Source organism: Mobula hypostoma, chromosome 24, assembly GCF_963921235.1.
Source record: "Mobula hypostoma chromosome 24, sMobHyp1.1, whole genome shotgun sequence".
Taxonomy (NCBI): Eukaryota; Metazoa; Chordata; class Chondrichthyes; order Myliobatiformes; family Myliobatidae; genus Mobula; species Mobula hypostoma.
The window spans coordinates 19,753,263-19,768,795 of record NC_086120.1 but is presented as its reverse complement, the minus strand read 5'-3'; the positions used below and the strand labels follow the sequence as shown (position 1 = coordinate 19,768,795).

The 15,533-nt window shown below is 40.3% G+C and overlaps 1 protein-coding gene across 2 annotated transcripts in view; it reads right to left on the bottom strand.

The window, feature by feature from the left end:
* med16 (mediator complex subunit 16) overlaps positions 1-8,495 on the bottom strand; it is a 31,530-nt gene extending 23,035 nt beyond the window's left edge. Inside the window, exons 1-2 of one of the 2 annotated variants that reach the window (XR_010016022.1) lie at positions 8,199-8,495; positions 4,749-4,974 (exon numbers count right to left, since the gene is read on the bottom strand). Coding sequence is in view for 1 of the 2 variants with exons in the window: in XM_063032665.1 (XP_062888735.1) it covers positions 4,749-4,884 (136 nt within the window). In the remaining variant the exon portion in view is untranslated. The remainder of the gene's footprint in view (positions 1-4,748; positions 4,975-8,198) is intronic. The other variant, XM_063032665.1, reaches the window with a different exon arrangement.
* Between the last annotated feature and the right edge of the window lie 7,038 nt (positions 8,496-15,533).

The following is a 15,533-nucleotide window of genomic DNA, read 5'->3' as shown; positions in this document are numbered from 1 at the left end:
CAAACTTTATTGGGAAGGGAAAAAATAAATCTGCAAATATTTAAAATCCAAAAAAAACCTTCACTTTGTAAATACCACTTAACAAGCATCGAGGCCAGCAAGCCCATGAAACTGAAGTATTCAGATGACAAATTTCATTAGAAGAATTCTAATCACAGTGATCATTTAGCAGAATGGTAACACGATGAATATTCCTTTGTTTATTATATATGTCAGTTCAATTAGTACTCAGCTTCCGCTCACAAGACCGCTAGCTTTTGAGAAATTCAAATCCACAAATAGAAATTAGAATTTAGGAAAAACAAATTAAAGATGAAAATATATTTCAAATAGTATGTAGTCTCGACATTTAATTTATACTAAGAAAATATTTTATTCTCATCTCTCCCATTGAGGAATTTCTGGTTCTTATTGCTTTAACTCCAATATTTAAATGTTATAGATTTTAGATACTGTGCCCAATATTTCCCTCTAACATTTTTATTATTCGGCATTATTTCATTATAGTCAGTTGATATTTCCTGGTTCTCAATAACATAACGCTCATTGTTTAATTTTATGTATGATCCTTAACTAGTTGATTTTTCTCTTACTGACAGTATTACAGTTAATTTTCAGGAAAATAATTCTTTTGCAGCCACTGAATTATCTACAGCCCCAGTTGGCATTCTATTGCAGAACCAACAAAAGAAAAATTTCTAAAAAAAACCTCGAAGCTTTCAAAAACTTCTATTTTGAAAGCAAATTGTTCAAAACTCATGACCTAAAAAACATACTAAATCAGTGAATACTACCTCAACAGATTCTAATACACCTTCTGTTGGAATATTTGCCCATTACTTTACAATGTGGCATCCGTAATCTGTAGTGTGATGTTGGCTGAGGGAAATGCTGGACAAAACACTACCCATAATTTAGATTGAAACAGTCAATCAAATAGCTTCTTAAATGTTCTTTCATTAAAAATAGAGATGATCCTGTGCTTTGTTCACCTTCCTGCATGATTCAAATGTACTTTGTTTCCTTAATATTGAAGAGTCAGCTTCAGGTTTGAATATACTCAATGAATATGTACATTCCACACGTAGAAAATTCCCAAAATATTTAAGAGTTTTCCTTAGAAAATTTGCCCTCCTCTCCATCCTTTTCCTGAAACTAAATCCCTTAATCTTGGCTGTCCAATAATAAACCTCACAGGACCTTTACTTATCCAATGAGATCCACTTTTACACTCTTGTCAGCATAGGCCAACAGTAATCCCTCTCTATAGGACAACCCCTTGGGAATGGATCTAGTGAATCTATTGACTCCAAGGTAGACATCTTGCCCTTTAAGGATTGAGACCAAAATAGTTAACAGCACTCCAAATGAAGTATCATCAAAGCTTAGTACAATCTCAGAAAAACTTTCTTACCTTTGCCCTTCAACCCTTTGCAATAAAGGCTAACAGAACATTTACCTTCCTAATTACCAAAACGAATTTCTGCATCTCATGAACCTGAGAGGGAATTTCATGCAAGTGTGGAACAAGTGGCCAGCGGAGGTGTGGATGCAGGCTCAATTGCAACATTTGTGAGAAGTATGGATAGGTACATGGATGAGGGAGGTATGGAGGGCTATGGTCCTAGTGTGGGTTGACGGGAAAGACAGAAAAAGCTGGTCGACACAGACTAGACAGGTCGAAGGGCCTATTTCTGCACTGTATGAACCTGGTCAGAACATTAACATTTCTCAGCTAACTAATAAATTAGATTCTCATCATTTAAACTGATTTTATTTTCTATGCTTCTTCCCAAAATACATGACTTCAGTTTTGTATTCTAATAACTTCTTGCCCACTCAAACTGCCTTCATGCTACAACATTCTTAGGTCTTCTGCTACTTGAATTCTTAATGACATTGCTGAAAAGACTGGGTGCAAAATCCAAGTCTGCCAATGATGTTAGTACATGAGCGGCGAGGTTACAACTTTCTGCAAAAGCATGAAGGTCTCTGATCTGTTCAAACCAAATCCAGTTTACATGCGGATCAGGAAACAATTCTGAGATTACCGTTTATGTTCGATTTTTAATTTAGTCCCCATCTCGCCCCCATTTCCTTTCAATCTGCTATATAATTGACAATGAGAACCTTGTTTCTGGATCTACCAGGTCAGTAGATCCTAGATGAATCCTGGCAGTTTGATACAACTTCTCCGGCTGACAGGAATGTGACAACATCCCAAGCAGGCAGTGTAGACTTCTTGTCAAGTCTGCAGAAAACTATCACCCAACTGCACAGGCCTCTACTTGTAGCACATCCCTAACTTTAATAGTCTCCTACATCCTACTGTTGCGGTCAGATGGCTCACTCTTCCTAAAGTCTTCCTTAATATTGTAAATATCTCACACCTGTGGGATACTCTTTAGGAAGGGAGGACGCAGGAGCAAGGAAATTATAGGCTAGCTAGCCTGACATCAGTGGTTGGAAAGATGTTGGGTTTATTCAAGAGTTCTTGGAGGCACACGATAAAATAGGCCTTAGTCAGCATTGTTTTCTGAAAGGGAAACCTTGCCTGACAAATCTGTTAGAAAGTCTGTGGATATTGAAAAAGGATCTAATGCTTTCCAGCGTATATGTCGAATAAACTCTTCTCGGGCTTCCAGCCGGGTACAGGTATTGACTATAACCAACACTTCGATGACAAACTCTGCATCTTCATCAGGGATGATGCCTGGGCATCTCTAGTCCGGTGGTATTTATACCCCCATCATCCGTCCATCCTAATTGGTTAGTCCTCATCCAATCAGGTTTCTGCTGTCCTACCTCGTTTATAATCAAATTCCAGTTCTTACTTAGAGCGAGTCCTTTATCTTTGTGAACATTCTTTTCCTCTAGTTTTATTTCAAAGGCTTCCTTTACCAAACAGTCCCAAAAGCCATTGGCATGGCACGGTAGTTTTGTGCCAAAGTCAATCCAATTGTCATTGAGAATGCAGCATTCTGCTACCGTGGATTTCTCCGGGTAGTCCAAATGAATACACCTCCTGTGTTCCTTGATGCAGGTTTCCACTGTGTATCCCATCTGGCTGATATACACTGCTCCACATTCACAGGGCATCCTGAAAACGGCAGTCAATCTGGGTCCCAGGTCACCTTTGACCTGCATAAACTGTGATTTGAGCTTCCTTATGAGTTTGTGGATGGTACTAATCCAGTATTTCTTCAGGATTTTGGCGATCCTTCCAGAAATTGTGGAAATATAGGGAATACAGGCGGTAGTGATGGCTCCCTCTTCATTGCTAGGTTCCCTAGTTTTTCCACCTGCCCTTTTAAGGGCCTGATTGATTTTCTTCACCTGTAGCCATCCTGTAGGAACGTCATGCATATTTGTCTTGTATCCTCGGGGAGTCTCCAGGTCCGAAAGTTTTCACACAGTTAATCAAAGTAGAAAGAACCCGTCTACATTGGGAGGCATGATGGTGGCTGTTACTGTTGAGGTACAAGTCCGTGTGAGTGCACTTCCAATAGACGCTGTGTCTGAGGCTACTGTCCGGTTTCCATTGTATTAGAATGTCCAGGAACAGGAGGCAACCATTCCTCTCCATCTCCACTGCAAGTTGAATGTATACTGTTCAGATGGTCATGGAACTGTTGGAATGCCTGGAGTCCATGAGGCCACACTACGAAGGTGCCATCAACGTATCTGAAAAAAACATTTGGGGCGCAAGGGTGATGAACTCAGGGCCCTCTTCTCAAAGTCTTCCGGGTAGAAATTAGCAATAGCCAGTAACAAGGCTGATCCCATGGCTATTCCGTCTGTTTGTCCATAGTAGCTCCCCTTATGAAGGAAGTATGTTGATGCAAGGGTGTGTTCAAAAAGGGCAATGGTATCCTTATCAAACCTTGAAGCTGTCCTTAATGGGAACTCTTGTGAATGGGGACAACACGTTGAAACTGCCCATTATGTTCTCCGGATTCAGCTGGATGTTGATTATCATTTTTACGAAGTCAGTCAAATTTATGATGTGATGCTCATGGTCTTCAACAAAGGGGTGTAGCATGGTCATTAAATGCTCAGCGACGTAGTATCTATCCCACTGACAATAGGCCTCAGGGGGAAAGCCTCCTTGTGTTTCTTAGGGAGCCCATAAACCGTTGGTGGTACCTGTGCCTGAGGCAGAAGTGCCTTGCACATGTCTGCTGGCAGTCCTGATTAATAAAAACACCAACTTAAAATAAGCACAAGTCAAAGCTTAAAATCACACAGCACATTTTGGAGGCCCGAAGCATTTCTCCTTCCCCTCTCAACTCTTACATCTGACCAAAGACCCAATTTTTTTTCTGCAAAGAAATGTCATCACATCCACCTCAGAGAACGCAAATCATCTTATGTGAAACAAGGCATCTCCATCAGTGACACCAGATTAACCTAGATTTTGTCATATTTAGGAACTGAATTTGAATCTGCAAGTTTCCTATTCAATGATACACACTATCCGTTACAAAACTGTATTGTTACTCAAATATTATCAAACATGTATTTGAAATCTTGTTCTGTTCAAATGGGTTGCAAGTCACACGATGTATCTGCAGGACCCGAGTATTTCTGAAGTGTCCGTTAACACTATAGGAATCCATACTCTTGGCTCAAGTTGGCTGTACAAGGAATGCAATATGAAGTCTAGCAGTCTGAATGTGAAACTTCCCCTATATCACATCAGCACAATGCAAACACTGGGCACTCCGGGCATCAGGCCCAACACCTACCTTGCTCTTCCTCGTTCTTTAGGTCGGTTGTGAAGGCAACGAGGTTCCTACAGGACCAGGCGCATACGAGTGACACAGAGGGACAGTAATTACTCTTCGGCCACTTATCCCATTCACAAAAATACGCCACCTCCATGACCGCGGCAAGCGCGACTCCGCTTACGCCCAGTGCACAGGCGCCTCAGCGCAGGGCGCATGTGTCCCACTCCGTCTGTCCAGGGGCTGCCTGAAATCCGGATGAAATTTAAAACTCACCAATTTGCCAGGTGCTTCAGCCATTTAAATTATTACTAAAATTTTTCCTCAAATAACGCAGATTTATTTATTTACTTATTTATTTAATTAATTCCAGGCGGTTGCGTTAAGCTTCTCCTTTTTAACATTGGGTCCTTCAGTTACCAATTAAAGGGATGTGTTTGGAACTTCAATTTGAAAACGGGCTTTTAGAACAGTGTATCAAAGTAAAAACAGAATAAATGTGCTAAGTGTAAATCCTTTCAGCTCCATTGCACTTTTTCACTTTTTTGATCATTTCTGGCTCTTAGATTTATTATTTGTTTTACATTTCTGACATTAAGTATTTCTTAGAATGTTAACAAGATATCTACTAAGCAACATGTTTTAGAAGTGCAAACAGCAGGAATTCTGCAGATGCTGGAAATTCAAGCAACACACATCAAAGTTGCTGGTGAACGCAGCAGGCCAGGCAGCATCTACAGGAAGAGGTACAGTCGACGTTTCAGGCCGAGACCCTTCGTTAGGACTAACATCTTACTAGCTCTTCCTTCAGTTAGTCCTGACGAAGGGTTTCGGCCTGAAACGTCGACTGTACCTCTTCCTGGAGATGCTGCCTGACATGCTGCGTTCACCAGCAACTTTGATGTGTGTTGCATGTTTTAGAAGTGATTGGTTTTAGTTTATTTCGACGTGTCTCAATTTTTAATGGATATTTATATATTCAAATCACATTGTGTTGTTATTAAATGTCAGCCCATCTTTAAAATGAAAATTATTAAAGAACAAAAGTTGCAAATTAAGAATTTTCAGAATGGCATAAACCATAGATTGTTTGTCCTCGTCAAAAGTGCGCCTAATTATTAGCAAACGATTTATTTGAATATTGCCGCTGAGTGCCTTACAATAGCCGGCTGTAAAAATATTTGGGAGCTTTTGGATTTTGCTGAAAGTTATATTCCTTATCCTCTCCATTCCCAATTTACTTCCTAGAATTTTGTACTGTAATAATTTATGTGTAATCAAATCTACTTTGCTTTTGATTATCAGTGTATCCATTTGCATGTGAATTTTGACGGTTCCTCTAAAGCCTTAATTCCTATTTCCATATTCTCTTGCTCCTTTTTATATTCATTTTTTTCTCTTTATCTCTGGTGGACATATTCCTCCCACCCTGGAAATAAATGTGTTTCTCCATCCTCATCTACCATCACACTAGCTACCACATTCAATTATTCACCTTTCATCATTTCTGACACCCTCACTATGTTTCCACCATCTCATCTTTCATCCTTCCAAAAGGATTTTTAGGTTGTTTTTCTGTTTCCACTAATGCCATCTTCCCTTTTCACAGAAGTGTCTAAAATTAGAGGGCAAAGGTTAGGCTAAAGGGTTAGAAGATTCAAAGGAGATCTGAATAATATTTTTCATCCAAAGGTTGTTTGGAATTTGGACTGCACTGCCATATGAGTGGTAGAGGCAGGTAACCCTTGCTACATTTAAACTGCATCTAAATAAGTACTTGAATCGCCAAGGCAGAGAAGGGTTTAGACCAAGCACTGGCAGATGATATTAGTATGGATGAGTATTTGCTGGTCAGCACAGACATGGTAAGCCAAAGGTTCTGTTTCTGTGTTGTCCATTCTATTTTATTATCACTATTTTCTCAAATATACTGTTAGAAACAATCTGTTCTTAATTTCATTACCCTTCCAGATATCATTTAAAGTATTTCTATAACATTGCAAAATCAATTCAGAGTAACTTATCATAAATGAACCATCTGGAGGATTTCTGTTACAAAATTGAATTCCTATTTCAGTTTCCATCTGTTTTTTTTCTTCCATCATGATCCTGTTCTCAAACTCCATCATGATCCTGTCTTCTCCAACACTGTCCCTTCTCCCTGTTTCACACTGATTGAGATAGAGATGCTGTGGTAGCAATACCAGAGGGTACCAAAGCACACAGGAGTTTCTCAGATTTTCAGTCTCTCTTTGTTCATTGCTGTTTGGTCTCATACCTCCTCTGTTCAGAACCAATTAAAGGGGATTGTTTTGGATCTTCAGATGTCTTAGTAGTAGAAAACAGAGATTTAAGTTTAACTAGAGAATGTCCAAAAATTACTTTTTGAATAAAAAATAGAAGTCATTTTGAACAGAGTAGGGAAATTACAAACCAGTTTAATAGCACATTTAGAAAGAAAGAATAAATAGAATTAAAATTACACATTAATTACAACTTTGGGTTGCTCTTCTAATTATTATAGAAGGAAAAAGTGATTGTAGACAGTATCGACACACACAAAATGCTGGAGGAACTCTGCAGGTCAGGCAGCATCTATGGAATTTAATAAATGGTCAATGTCTTGGGCCAGGACTGGAAAGGAAAAGGGAAGATGCTAGAATAAGGAGGTGCGGGGAGCTAGAAAATTATGGGTGAAGCTGGAAGGTGATGTGGAAAAGGTAAAGGACTGGAGAAGAAGGAATCTGAAAGAAGAAGGGAGTGGGCCATGGGCGAAAGGAAAGGAGGAGGGGCAACAGAGGAGGTGAGGAGAAGAGGTAAGAGGCCAGAGTGGGGAATTGAAGAAGAGGTAAGGGGGAGGGAAAAATCAGCAGAAGTTGGAAAATTCGATGTTCATGCCATCAAGTTGGAGGCTAGTCAGAATGAGAAATGTGGCTCCTCCAGACTGAATGGCCTCATCATGGCAGAAGAGGAAGTGGTGGACCGGCATGTCGGAGCAGGAATGGGGAAAGGAATTGAAATGGTTGTCCACCGGCAAATTCCAGAATTTGTAGATGGAACGGATGTTCTTAATAAAACAGTCTCCCAATCAACATTGGGTCTCACCAATGTAGAAGAGGCTGCTTCGGGAGCACCAGATACAGTAGACAACCCCACCCGGAAGGACTGTTAGCAGTCCTGAATGGAGGCGAATGGGCAGGTTTAGCATTTTTGTTGCTTGCAGCATAAAGTACCAGGAGGGGAATTAGTGTAGACAGTTTTATTTTTTAGGTCAATTATCACCACATAGATTTTGGTACTAAAAATGCAAAAGCATTTATGAAGTCAAGTGGAGTTTTTTGTCATATGCACAAGTATGGTGAGGTACAGGTAAATGGAAACCTTGCGGCAGCATTACTGACACACAGATTCAGACAAGACACGGAACATAAATACATAGTTCAGAGTAAAATTTATTATCAGAGTACGTACCTGTCACCACTTACAACCATGAGGTTCTTTTTCCTCTAGGCATACTCAGCAAATCAGTAACTGTAAACAGGATCAATAAACAACAAACTCTGCAAAAGCAAATATAAATAAATAGCAATATATAACGAGAGAATGAAGCAACAAGATAAAGAGCCCTTAAAGTGCAATCACTGGTTGTGGGAACACCAGAAATAGAGTGAGTGTAGTTACTCTCTTTTGTTCAAGAGCCTGATCGTTGAGGGATAGTGACTGCTCTTGAACCTGGTGGTGCGAGTCCTGTGGTATTTGTTCCTTCTACCTGAGGGCAGCAACAAGAAAAGTGCATGGCCTGAGTGGTACATAAATATAAGAAGTGGTTCTGTGCAAAACATGACATTAGTGCAAAAATAAAATCAGAAAGAACACCATGGTAGATAGTCTTTAGTATTCTGTTGCTGAAGTAGGATTATTTCCCTTTCTTTAAATATCCACAATAAATCAAACACTTAAAAGGGGGAAAAACCTTATACCTGTTCAACACTAAGTTCTTGATCCATATGGTGAGATTCACAGTGATTCACATTAGGTAAATTACTGGTGTGTGAATGCACTGTTAGCTGATCACACATGGAGAAGTAAATATTGCTCTTTTGACCTTCAGTTTTTAACCATCAACGACAGTGAAAAATTGTGCAAGTGGTCAGATATTTCTATTGATCAAATATTCTTCTGACAGTCACTGTGTGGATATATAAATGAAGAAAATGTGTTTTTAATAAACTAGAGAATAACAACCACACCCATGGACCGAAACCCCGCGTCAGATCCTTCAGCAGAAAAAAACAGTAGAAAAAACAAACTATCATTCCACATGATACCTTTATTTCTGTAGCATTAGCATTGTTGTTATACAGGAGATTCTTCATATGCCTCAGAAACTTTACTTCCTTCAAACCATGTGGCTATAATATGCATAATTAACATTCACAGAGTGTGGTCACTTAACCCCAAAGCAGAACCAGACGAGTACAGCAGATTCTGAAAATATGAAATTAGAAAAGACAGGATATGCAGTGGTGAGAAAAAAACTGAATTAATGTCTTTATACATAGCTGGTGGAAGTCACTGAACTTCTATACCAATATAAAGCCAGGGAAAGAAAGGAGGAGAAAAGGGACACAGTATGTCAGCTGAGACAGTTTGATAAAGTGGAAAAAAGGTATGCTTTTGCTCCACAATTTCCGGTACAAATGCTAACCATGTAGTGAGCACAATGGCCACATGGTGGTGGGCTATGAAGTATTAACAGAGTCACATATCATACAATATGGAAAACACACACAAAGTTCTGGAGGAACTCAGCAGGTCAGGCAGCATCTATGGAGGGGAATAAACAGTCATCGTTTTGGCCCAATTCCCTTCATCAAGACTGGAAAGGAAAGGGGAAGAAGACAGAATAAGAAGTTTTGTGGAGGGGAAAGGGCGCAAAGATCGTTGTTGATAGGTGAAGCCAAGGTGGGTAGAGGAAAGGGAATAAAGTGAGAAGGTGGAAGAAGACAGGTGGAAAAGGTAAATGGGAAGGTAAAATAATATGATAGGACTGGAGAATGGACCATAGGAGAAAGGGAAGGAGGGGAGCACCAGAGGGAGGTGATGGGCAAGTAGGAGAAGGGAAGGGTCAAGAGGGTAGCTGGAATGGGGAATGGAAAGAAAGAAGAGGAAGGGGGAGAAATTACTGTAAACTAAGCAATTAAAATGGGAGGTCACCAGGAAATTAAGTCTGTTGTGGAGGACAGAACAAAGGTATTCGACCTGGATTTCGCAGTTTTAATTCTATTTCCCATTTCCATTCCGACACATTGGTTCATGGCCTCCTCTACTGCCATGATGAGGCTACTCTCAGGCTGGAGGAGCAATACCTCATATTCTATCTGGGCACCCTCTAATCTGGTGGAATGAACATTGATTTCTTCCCCCTCCCCCATCTCTCTCTTTCCATTCCTCATTCTGGCTCCCCTTCTACCTCTTCCCTTCTCCTCACCTGCCCATCACCTCCCTCTGGTGTGCCTTCTCCTTTCTGTTCTCCTGTGGTCCACTCCCCTCTTTTCTTCTTCAACCCTTTACCTTTTCCATCTATCACCTCCCAGCTTCTCACTTCATCCCTCACTACCTTCCCCCTCACCTGACTTCATCCATCATCTGCCAGTTTGTTCTCTTTCCCCTCCCCCACTTATTCTTTTTTCTTCCCCTTTCCTTTCCAGTCCTGTTGATGGATCTCAGCCCAAAATATTGATGGCTTATTCACCATGGATTCTGCCTGGCCTGCTGAGATCCTCCAGCACTTTGTGTATTGCTCTGGATTTCCAGCACCTGCAGAACCCCTTGTGTTTACAGTATGGAAAAGGCCCTTTGGCCAGCTGAGTCCATGCTGACCATCAACTCTGTACATTTTACAGTATTCCTAACTTAATCCCATTTTCATTCTCCCTGTGCTCTTATCAACTTTCCCCTCATTCTACCACTCACCAACACAACAGGGACAATATACAGTGGGCATTTAACCCACCAACCTGCAAATGATTGGAACATAGGAGGAAACTAAAACACCCTGGGGAGACACATGCCGTTACAGTGAGAACGTGTAAACTTCACACAGAGAGCATCCAAGGTCAGGAGTGAATGACTGTGCCTCCTTTTAAACAGTGCAATAAAAAGATGACTGTCTGTCTGTCTGTCTAGGTACCATATCCGATGTGGACTTTGGTGACCGTGGTTTGCCATATAGATTTATCCTTCGTTTTTTGGATGACTTCCACTTCCTCAATGTGTAGCCACCTGGCTATGCTTTTGATGTACATAAGCCGAGGTCTTCCTCTAGGTTTGCTCTCTTCGAACTTTCCAGAGAGTATGAGTTTTTCTAGTTCATCTTTCCACATGATGTGTTCTAGGAATCTGAGTTGTCTTTCTCTTATTGTTGGTATGAGTGATCTAACTGCTTGGGCTCTTCTGAGAACTTCTCCATTTGATGTGTGTGTGGTCAGTGATATTTTTAACATTCTCCTGTAGAACCATAATTCAGCTGCTTCTAGTCTCTTTTCCATTGCTGGGGAAATGGTCCAGCATTCACTTCCAAATGTCAGGACAGAATAAATGTAGCACTGCAGTATTCTGTTTTTAGTGTACGTGCTCATCTTTCTGTCTGTTAAAATGGTCTTCATTTTTTGAAAAGCTTCTTTCGCCATTGCTATTCTGTATTTGATATCTGTGTCGCACCTGCCATTAGGTTATTAGGCTGCCAAGTTATCTGAATTTGTTGATTTGTTTGATGTTTGTATTTCTGATCTTGATTGCACATTGTGGGATGTTTGTCTTTCTAGAGATGACCATGCTTTCTGTCTTCTTGGTGTTGATTGAGAGGCCTCTGTGATTACTTTCTGCTGCCACTGTAGTGAGTAGTTCTTGAAGTTTTGTTTCTGAGTCAGCTATTAGTACGATGTCATCAGCATATCTGATGTTATTTATATTATGGCCTCCAATTGTGAATCCTTTGATGTCTTTGATACTTCTCAAGATATTTTCACTATACAGGTTGAATAAGTCTGGCGAAAAGACATAACCTTGCCTGACTCCTCTCATAATATTCACATACTCACTCACTTCTCCTTCTATTCTGATGGATGCTGTCTGGTCCCAGTATAAGTTTCTTAAGAAACATATATCTTTCCCATCTATATCAAGATCTTGAAGCATTTCCAGAAGATCTTGCTGTCTGACAGTGTCAAAAGCTTTTGTATAGTCGATGAAACATAGGCAGATGTCTTTTTGTACCTGAATGGCTCGTTCACAGATCATCCATAGCATGAAAATTGCATTTCTAGTTCCAGTGTTTTCCACAAAGCCGCATTGTTCTTTACTGATTTCTGGTTTTATACAGCGTCTTGCTCTTATCATGATTACTCTGAGAATAATTTTTGCCACTTGGCTCATCAGGCTTATTGTACGATGTAAGTCACATTCTTCTTTCTTTGGAAGTGTGATGAACACTGATTTACTTAAATCATCAGGTATCCCCCCCCCCCCCCCATGATCACAGATTCCATTTGCTATCTCTGTTATTTTCTCTATTCCAAAATCTTCTAAGGCCAGTATCATTTCAACAGCGATGTTGTCTGGACCAGTTGCTCTGTTATGTTTTGTTTTATTTATGGCTACTCAAATTTCTGATTTTAGAATGCTAGTTCCTTCAAGATTCTTCTTTATGTTCGGTTTTTCTTCTCTTTGGTCTTCAAAAAGTTCTTTTATATATTCTGTCCATCTGTTTAGGATTTCCTCTTTGTTCGTAATTAAGCTGCTGTCTTTTGCCTTGATGCATCCACTTGCTGAGCAAGGTAATTTCCCCATTAGTTCTTCAATCTTACTGTGCATCAACTTTGTTCCAGGGTTATGGGTTTGTAGCATTTCTCATTTAGCCATCTGTCTTTAGTTTCTCTGCATTTTCTTTTTATTGTCTTATCAAGTTGTTTGTATTCTTAGCTGTCTCTTGGTTTGATGGTCTGTTTTTGTTGCATCAATTGTATTATATCTTCAGTTATCCATTTCTTCTTACTTTTCTGTTCTTTTCATGGGATGGTTTCTTTTGCAGCTACAACCATGGATTCTTTCAGTATGTCCCAGGAAGATTTACCTCCTTCATCCTGCAGCAATTGAAAACAGTTTTGCACCTTGATTGCCTATTCTGTTTTCAGATGAGGGTGTTTTGTAGTTGTTGATAATCCAGTGGTTCTGATCTTTTTGGTTTCTTTAATTTTCTCATCTTTATTTCCATTTTGCAAATGACTGGTATGTGGTCGCTTCCACAGTCTGCTCCAGGGTAGCTTTTAGATTGAGTTATCGAGTTTTTGAATCTGTTATTGATTGTTATGTAGTCGATTTGATTTTTGTTGTTCCCATCTGGGCTTCTCCATGTCCATTTCCTTCTTGGATGTTGTTTAAACCAAGTGTTGGTGATTATCTGATTGTTTGTTTTACACCATGATATAAGCTCTTCTCCTCTTTCATCTCTTTCTCCCAATCCCTGGTCTCCAACAATATGGTCTTCTCTTCCCTCACCAACTTTTGCATTGAAGTCGCCCATGACTATGATGGCTTCTAGTGCTTTGTCTTGGGAGTGGTAGAAGGCATCAGTTTCTTCCTCTGAGCTTTCCATTGTGGGTGATAGAGATGTTGTTTTGTTGTCCTTTTAGTTTGATTAGCATCATTCTGTCTGAGATATGCCAGTATCCTAGCAGGCTCTTGGATGTTTCTTAGTCTGAGATGATTGCAACACCCTTTTCATGTTTATCTCCACCAGAGTATATCATCCTGTAGTCGTCTGATTGGAATACTCCAGTGCCTTTCCATCTTATTTCACTTTAGGCCTAGGATGCTGACTTCTAGCCTCTTCATTTCTAATTTTAGAAAAATGAAGATAACTTGTGGTTTCATAATAAGCATAGTTAGGAGGACATAGTGATTACTATGGATTTTGCTATTGTAGTGAGCACATCGATGGTATAAATAGAGCACACAGATGAAAGATCAATTATAAAGGAAAAGGAAAAGGAAAGGCACGTTGCATCCGGAGTTTATATGTATATATCAATTATAAAACTGTAGTGAAAAGGAAAGACTTGCATTTACTTTTGAATCCCATGTCTTATGGAATCCTCAGGATATTTCAAAGAATTTTACAGTGAAAGTTTTCATTTAGTTAAAATGACATACAGTAGTTATTGCAACAGCGAGGGGCGAAGTCCTTTACAGTTCAAACTCAAAAGTTAGAATGAATGAACAGTGGATGCATAATTAGTGAGTGCGTTCAAAAACTAAGAAATGGAAAGGTGAGTAGGAGCAAATGATCAGAAGAAAGTTTGTGGCAATGTTCTTTGCAATTCAATATAAAGACAAATATTCTTAACAAATGAATGAGAGGATACTAAATACTTCAGGTAGACATGATGCTAATACAAGAAGAAAGGAGGAAGAAGGTATGTTTGTTTTATATAGATTATAGAACTGTATTTGTAGTATCAAGAAATGTCTGATTAAATTTACAGTTTCGGATCCTTCACATTCATAATGACAAAATACCTACTCAACAATGTATGACTTTGTGCAGTTTTACTCCCAACAAAATCACAATGATTTCTTTTCAGTCATGGCAAAGCTTGATAAAGTTTGTAAATTTATTTCCAAAATATCATCTCCTGCCAAAGTGAGGACCTGGACCCACTGCAATTTGCTTAATGACACAATAGGTCTATGGTAGATGCAATCTCATTTAGCCTTGGAACACCTGGACAATTGCAATGCCTATGTCAGGCTGCTGTTTATTGATGCAAACAACAAGAATTCTGCAGATGCTGGAAATTCAAGCAACACACATCACAGTTGCTGGTGAACGCAGCAGACCAGGCAGCATCTCTAGGAAGAGGTACAGTCGACGTTTCAGGCCGAGACCCTTCGTCAGGACTAACTGAAGGAAGAGTTAGTAAGAGATTTGAAAGTGGGAGGGAGAGGGGGAGATCCAAAATAATAGGAGAAGACAGGAAGGGGAGGGATGGAGCCAAGAGCTGGACAGGTGATTGGCAAAGGAGATATGAGAGGTTCCTGGGACAGGAGGTCCGGGGAGAAAGACAAAAAGGGGGGGGGAACCCAGAGGATGGGCAAGGGGTATAGTCAGAGGGACAGAGGGAGAAAAAGGAGAGTGAGAGAAAGAATGTGTGTATAAAAATAAATAACGGATGGGGTACGAGGGGGAGGTGGGGCATTAGCGGAAGTTAGAGAAGTCGAAGTTCATGCCATCAGGTTGGAGGCTACCCAGACGGAATATAAGGTGTTGTTCCTCCAACCTGAGTGTGGCTTCATCTTTACAGTAGAGGAGGCCATGGATAGACATATCCCATCCACATCCCATTCCCATTCTGACATGTCTATCCATGGCCTCCTCTACTGTAAAGATGAAGCCACACCTTGGAGGAACAACACCGTATATTCCAACTGGGTAGCCTCCAACCTGATGGTATGAACATCGACTTCTCTAACTTCCACTAATGCCCCACCTCCCCCTCGTACCCCATCCGTTATTTATTTTTATACATGCATTCTTTTTCTCTCTCTCCTTTTTCGCCCTCTGTCCCTCTCACTATACCCCTTGCCCATCCTCTGGGTTTCCCCGCCTCCCCCTTTTCTTTCTCACTGGGCCTCCTGCCCCACGATCCTCTCATATCCCTTTTGCCAATCACCTGTCCAGCTCTTGGCTCCATCCCTTCCCCTCCTGTCTTCTCCTATCATTTCGCATCTCCCCCTCCCCCTCCC